The following is a 7606-nucleotide window of genomic DNA, read 5'->3' on the forward strand; positions in this document are numbered from 1 at the left end:
TCCCACACATCAAGAAAATAATGCGTGGTCCACGATTTTCGTCGCCAGAAGATGCTGTTGAAGCATTCAAAAACCATGTTTTGGAGGTGTCTCAGTCGGAGTGGAAAAAGTGCTTCGAAAATTGGTTTGAGCGCACGCAAAAGTGTATAAATCTTGATGGAGAATATTTTGAAAAACAATAAAACCATTTTTGTTGATAAATATTCCTATTTTCATTATTAGGCCAGAAATATATATCGCAGCCCTCGTACTCAAATGATAAATGCAAACGCAAATTTCTTATTTTCTTGGAGTTTAAAAACATAAGGTTTAAAAGAAGTTACAATAGTCCTTTGAAAACAAAATCAAGGAGTTACAAAAGCGTTTTTTTTTCTCACCAAGAGAAATCGTAGCTCAATTGCGCATGTGTCAGAAGACATGTGAGCGGACCACAAGTAATGTCCGTTTCTTGAAATATCTCATATAGTTTGTTCGATTCGCTACTCTCCAACAGTTGCCGGGTCGAAAACAGCTCTTCTTTTATATGGCAACTACCATCTGTTGAATAATAAATTAAAATTTTTTCAAAAACGGATTTTTTTTAAATGAGACAAAGTTTTCAGTCTTTTCGGCAGTAATTAATGCTCTGGAACTAGAACATTTTGGTACCTAGTAACGATAAATATCGTGACCTGTGCAATTATAACAAGCGAATTGGAGTGCTGAGTATGAGATATCAAAATATTGAGAGTGAAAGTGATTTTCGTTGTCAGTATGTATGCGTGCATGTATGTATATATTTTTTCATGAATATTGTATATATTGTATAATATGTATCTACTCTTTCCTTAGTTACAAATGCAATATAGTGGATGGCATATGCGTGGTGTCTCTGAAATATCCTGGTAGTGAATCATTAGTCTTGGTGGGAATTATACATTACTATCTGAAATCGAACAAGATAAAAAACATCAGAGTTAAAAGCTTTCTAACGAGAAAGAGGATGACAACCCCTAGAACACGTGCAAAATATCGCTGTCTGTTAAATAAAATTCTATGTAAACAAGTAAGGAAGGGCTAAGTTCGGGTGTCACCGAACATTTTATACTCTCGCATGATAAAGTGATAATCGAGATTTCATTATACGTCATTTACATATTTTTCAAATACCGTATTTTTGTAGAGTTTTATTCCGCTATCATCATTGGTTCCTAATGTATTTACTCGTATTATACAGAAAAGGCACCAAATGGAATTCAAAATAGCGTTATATTGGAAGAAGGCGTGGTTGTGAACCGATTTCACCCATATTTTGTACATGTCATCAGGGTTTTAAAAAAATATTATATACCGAATCTCATTGCAATTGACGCCACGCCAATTTTCAATTTTTAAAAAAAGCTTCGGTGCAGCTTCCTTCTGCAATTTCTTTCGTAAAATTTAGTGTTTCTGACGTTTTTTGTTAGTCCGTTAAAGCACTTTTAGTGATTTTCAACATAACCTTTATATGGGAGGTGGGCGTGGTTATTATCCGATTTCTTCCATTTTTGAACTGTATATGGAAATGCCTGAAGAAAACGACTCTATAGAGTTTGGTTGACATAGCTATAGTAGTTTCCGAGATATGTACAAAAAACTTAGTAGGGGCGGGGCCACCCCACTTTTCCAAAAAAATTACGTCCAAATATGCCCCTTTCCTAATGCGATCTTTTGTGCCAAATTTCACTTTAATATCTTTATTTGTGGCTTAATTATGACACTTTATAGGTTTTCGGTTTCCGCCATTTTGTGGGCGTGGCAGTTGGCCGATTTTGCTCGAACTTAACCTTCTTATGGAGCCAAGGAATACGTGTACCAAGTTTCATCATGATATCTCAATTTTTACTCAAGTTACAGCTTGCACGGACGGACGGACGGACAGACGGACGGACAGACGGACAGACAGACATCCGGATTTCGACTCTACTCGTCACCCTGATCACTTTGGTATATATAACCCTATATCTGACTCTTTTAGTTTTAGGACTTACAAACAACCGTTATGTGAACAAAACTATAATACTCTCCTTAGCAACATTGTTGCGAGAGTATAAAAATATATGCTATCTAATCAAATGGATAGTTTGGTAGTCCATACTAGTTGCGAAGTAGTCGATAACTAGTTGTTTTGAATATTGGTAACATTATGTGATAATGTAATACATTAAAATGCTGTATACATACTTATATGTATTTTACTGTCGGCTTCTGCACAGTTAATGATATTAAAAGGTTCGCGTTGCTTTTTCAAATCTATCTAGTCTATATTTACATAAAAAAATAACTTAAAAACTTTCTGTGCCATTATCTTAAAATGATAAATTTTGCAAATATACATACACACAAACATATATGTATGTATGTAAATACATACTTGTATATTATGGTATATAAAGTCTATATGGAAGCCATGGACCTGCATAGTTCAAAGATAAGAATAAACTCCAGACAGCTTCTACTCAGTCGAAAAAAGTAAAATACGAAATTAAGCATTTTAAATTGAAATAAGCGAAAATGAAACAAAATCTCGGATTTTTTTTTATCATATCATCCAATTTTCATCTGTAAATAAAGAGCGCCACCTAGCTAAAATCTGTTGACATATTTGCAACTGTGGGTGTGTGCGTGTTCGTTTCCACATGTACATGTGTTAATTTGTTTACTCACAAGTGAAGTTGCCGCAAGTACAAAAATAAACAAGAGATAATATGAAATTAAACAGGCAGTACTACACATGCTCTCATTAACATACGAAATGGGCGTAAAAAATGCATGCCACGCTTAACCCAGTAGGCAGAAGCAAAGGTTAGTGTTGCCGTAAAAAGTGAGAGTTTCTTAATGATTTATTAGACGGTTTTTATCATAACTTAAGTTTAAACACTAAACAAATGTTCATCGAATATTATATTTATCAAGAACTTATAAAAGAAGATAGGAAAGATAGAATTAAAAATTTAAATGAACAACTATTTCGAAGTGTAGGAGATTGCAGAAGCAAGAGTATACCTGTGGGCAAAGAATTTTGAATTTTAAAAAATCGTATAAAAAAAATTAATGAAATCGAATCATAATCTCATTATATTCTCGTATAATGGTACTGTTAAAAACTGCTAAAGCACATTAGTTTAACGACCGATATAGTGTTAAACAGCTTCATAAAGGTCGGGCTCAAAATTGTACAAAGTGAAAGTGAAATCCCATATCGCGGAACCTGCTCAACCAATTTCAACCAAATTCGGTACATGATATTCTACTGAGATTCTTATGTCACAGTGTAAAACTGGGAGAAAACGGACCACAACTACGCCTACTTCTCTGAAGACACAATTTTAAAGTTCTTCTTGATTCTTTCACTTTCTCGTACACAAATCAAAAAGTAATTAATATAACAAGATACAACTTTGAACGTATAGTGTCTTGGAAGTATGGCAAAAATTGTTCAAATCGAATCACAACTGCTCAAGCGACTAGGTACCGAATATGCGGACCTACAGTTGATTTTTGACGTAAAATATCGATCATTGTGTGAGATATATAATTGAAATGCAGAGAAAATGGGTTGGATCAGATCAATACTTCTTTTAACCTTCATTGACTGTGACTTTATTGCGCATATATCGTCCAACAGGTGAGTTATCTCAATTAAAATGTGACAGCGCATATTATTTATCATTTACGAACCCAAAAATCTTGACTTGATTACCCTTCTCACATAGCCAACTTAATTTAGTACATTAAAATTAAAATTGAAAATCCAGTTTTTGCCTTTCGCATAGCCGACTAATCGATTAACGATAGGCCCTATTAACGATCAGCTATTGTACTGGCCTGTGTTCTTTATTTATTAGTATTTTTTCTAATAATTAAAATTCATCAACTGATTGTAAAACACCGAATTTACAGCCTGGACATCAACCCGCAGAGTTGCATTCGAGTTTCAACTCGACTTCAGTTCGATAAAGAATTAATGTAGTAAATTAAGATTTTAATTTTGTTTGGTTAATCGATCTAAATTAGAGCTTTAATTGAGCAAAGGCCGGTTTATTGATCATTCAGCCCCTATGCGAAAAGGCTATAACGCCCGATTAATTTATTTTACTAACAAAACTAGAGTTTCAACAAGGTAAACAAACATAGTAGATTTAAACCTATTAAAAAAGGAAGAAAAATAGCATAAATGAAATAAAAATTAATTTAAGGACGAACTGTGGTCGGGAAGAGAAAAAGGGATTCGTGGTTGAACTGTTAATGGCCATAATTGGTTAACCTCGATTTCCGGTAAACTACGTGACCAATAGAAAACAGTTGAATGTTAAAGGTTTGAAAGGATCTACAACCTTTTTGCACTTCTTTCACATAGCCTTAAGGGGGTATTCTGGTCTATACGTTTCTTCTTTTCGCTAGGCCAGGTCCTTCTCCACTTGGTCCTTCCAACGGAGTGGAGCCCTTCCTCTTCCTCTGCTTCCCCCGGCTGGTACTGCGTCGAATACTTTCAGAGCTGGAGTGTTTTCGTCCATCCGGACATCATGACCTAGCCAGCGTAGCCGCTGTCTTTTAATTCGCTGAACTATGTCGATGTCGTCGTATATCTCGTACAGCTCATCGTTCCATCGAATGCGGTATTCGCCGTGGCTAACGCGCAAAGGACCATAAATCTTTCACAGAACTTTTCTCTCGAAAACTCGCAACGTCGACTCATCCGTTGTTGACATCGTCCAAGACTCTGCACCATATAGCAGGGCGGGAATTATGAGTGACTTATAAAGTTTGGTTTTTGTTTGTCGAGAGAGGACTTTGCATCTCAATTGCCTACTCAGTCCGAAGTAACACCTGTTGGCAAGAGTTATTCTGCGTTGGATTTCTATGATATCAATATCATCGGCATACGCCAGCAGCTGTACACTCTGATAAGGTCCAATCAGTTTGTTGACGGTGGTCTTTAATATTTCACACAATACGCTCGATAGAACCTTATATGCGATGTTGAGGAGGCTAATCCCACGGTAGTTGGCGCAGATTGTGGGGTCTCCTTTTTTATGGATTGGGCATAGCACACTTAAATTCCAATCGTTAGGCATGCTTTCGTCCGACCATATTTTACAAAGAAGCTGATGCAAGATTATTATTCTAGAATAATGTCGCAATGGCCGGAACTACGAAAAAGTGGGAAACAATTTTTTTCACGAAATGGCGACTGCCTAAAAAAAAAGATTTTTTGGATCACTTTTTCTGACTATTTCGAATTTTTTAAAAATAATAAAAATAAAAATTTGGGGATGGGGCTAGTTCCAACCATAGACAAGCCTATAAAGAAGACTCTATAAAAATTTCAAGTAAATCGGTCCAGTAGAACCTGAGAAATCATGGGTATCGTTCCGAAAAAGTCAGTTTTGACTTTTTTTGAATCCTTCCAAAGGCATATTTTTGAAAGTCTACACTTTCAAGATATGCAAAAAAAAAATAGATTTTTTTTAAAATCCTAGACAAGAACACCCCCTTAAAATATATGTGAAAAATTCAAATAAAGAAGTTTTCGGATATTTTATTTATATTTTCTTTTATTTTTGTTATATAGTATTACATTTCTTTTCCAATGGATTTAATCCCACGTTTGTTTTTTTTTCTGCTTTAAAAAATTTTCTACATGGCCCATAATTATCCACTATACATATAAGGTACACTATCCATACAGTATTCACTATGTGCTATTTGAACACACTACTTAGAAGCTTATTATTCGCTATCTTAATATGCATTACAATAGGGATTTAGATATTTTATTACTCACCCATAAATCTGATGCGAAATTCATCATAACCCAGTAGTTGAACGGGCTGCTCGTCGTATGCCGGTTCACAAATAATCTCGTAGTCGTAGGGGTCATGCCAATCCATTTTTATTTTATTGGGGATTTTCTTTAAAGCACTTAGAATATTTTGTATTTATTTTTATCAATTTGATTTAATAAATAATTTTGTTTACGTTTTTATGTGTGCACCTTTTTAAACTATTTTCATGTAATAAAAAACAATACAATCTATCACAATAAAACACTTTTTGATTAAAAATTGCATGCAGCGCCCAAAAGTAGGCAATATACTTCTTTTTGCATTTCATTCTTTTGAGCTTTTGAGCTTTCGCGTTAATAATTTAATTACACATAATCCTACACGATTTTAACACTAATAAAAATATTTATCACGCCACACTTGAATTAAACTTAAGTGCTCTGCAGCAGCTTTAAATTCATTATCATTACCGAAATAAAGGTAAAGTAGGAGTACCGTAAAAAGGTAACTACAATCTGAAGTTGAGTTGTAATTTTTTATTTTATATTTAATTATTCTGCATTAATTCACACTTTTCAAATAATTTCTCCTTTTTTCACATATTTTACCAAATAATAATAATAACATTGCATTAAATGAAGCATACCTTTAGGATTCAACGTTTTTACCTTCTATGTTATAAACATATGTACATACATATATATATATATATATTCGTATTGCGTTGCAATTTGTATATTATAAGAATTTAAACTAAGTAGTATTATATTTTATTTTTTTCGGTAATGGAATATGTACAGGAAACGAAATTGTTTCAACCCCAACATGGTCCGGAATTGAAATTTCGAGTATCACCCAATGATTTAAAATAAGAAAATTGGTTTTGGATTTTATCATCTCATTTTGGGGAAATTTTGAACTTGTTACTTCGAAAATTGTTTAATTTTTAATAGAATGCAAATAAATAAAGATATTTCACACCACTGAATTTCTAATTATGAAAAATTATTTTTAACTATTCACACACAATTTATTTTTTCAAAAAATTCTTTTTTTTTTATTTAAATTTTTATTTAAAAGTTCACTCTTTATTAACTTTTTATTTAAAAATTTATTTTATTTTTGTTTTTGCAAAAATTTTTTTTTTGAATTCGCAATTTATGTCAAACAATTATATATTAATATTTAATATTTCTTCGCAATTAATTTTATATATTCTTATAAAAATATGAATGCCTTTTATATCTAGATCTCCAACTTTGCTCTCCACTTAAAATCTATTTCCACAAAAAACAAGGCAAACAAAAAACCGAAAAAACGCGAGCAAAACGCGTCGCGCTGACACTTCTCTCTCTTGCAATGTACGCCTCTCAACTGATTAGAGATGCTCCAACTAACCGAGCACTAATTATTACGCCACCGTTTTGTAAAAAAAAAGCGAAATCCAACTTATAATTATTATTTTTTCATTTATTGCTTTTCATTTAATTTGTTGTTGCTCGTCTTTATTTGCATTTTGCACGCTTTCCTTATCGCTAACACTAGAGGCGCTCACGCAGCGATAGTTTCAACAACTCAATATGACAACGACTCCAACACTTGAGCACCTAATTATGCCAATACTCGTGTCTATTTAAGCGCCAAGTGGCAGTTGACAATTTATTCGCATTCCCACATTTTCTGGCACTCGACACTTCGTGGTGCTGAAGTACCGATCCATTTCAGTTGTAGAATTTACTTGAAAAGCCCTTTAGCAGTTGCAGCCTCCCTGAAATGTCATTCGCGTCCCGTCTACTCAG

The 7606-nt window shown here is 33.6% G+C and overlaps 1 protein-coding gene across 3 annotated transcripts in view; it reads right to left on the reverse strand.

Moving 5' to 3' along the window:
* The window catches only part of LOC120766809 (dystrophin, isoforms A/C/F/G/H), a 776746-nt gene extending 770754 nt beyond the window's left edge, over nucleotides 1-5992 (reverse strand). The window contains exon 1 of one of the 3 annotated variants that reach the window (XM_040092514.1): nucleotides 5807-5992. In XM_040092514.1, coding sequence (XP_039948448.1) covers nucleotides 5807-5912 — 106 coding nt within the window. In that variant the 5' untranslated portion in view covers nucleotides 5913-5992. The remainder of the gene's footprint in view (nucleotides 1-5806) is intronic. The other 2 variants (XM_040092517.1, XM_040092515.1) reach the window with 2 other exon arrangements.
* Nucleotides 5993-7606: the final 1614 nt, after the last annotated feature.

This window comes from Bactrocera tryoni, chromosome 1 (genome assembly GCF_016617805.1).
Source record: "Bactrocera tryoni isolate S06 chromosome 1, CSIRO_BtryS06_freeze2, whole genome shotgun sequence".
In the NCBI taxonomy this organism is placed as follows: Eukaryota; Metazoa; Arthropoda; class Insecta; order Diptera; family Tephritidae; genus Bactrocera; species Bactrocera tryoni.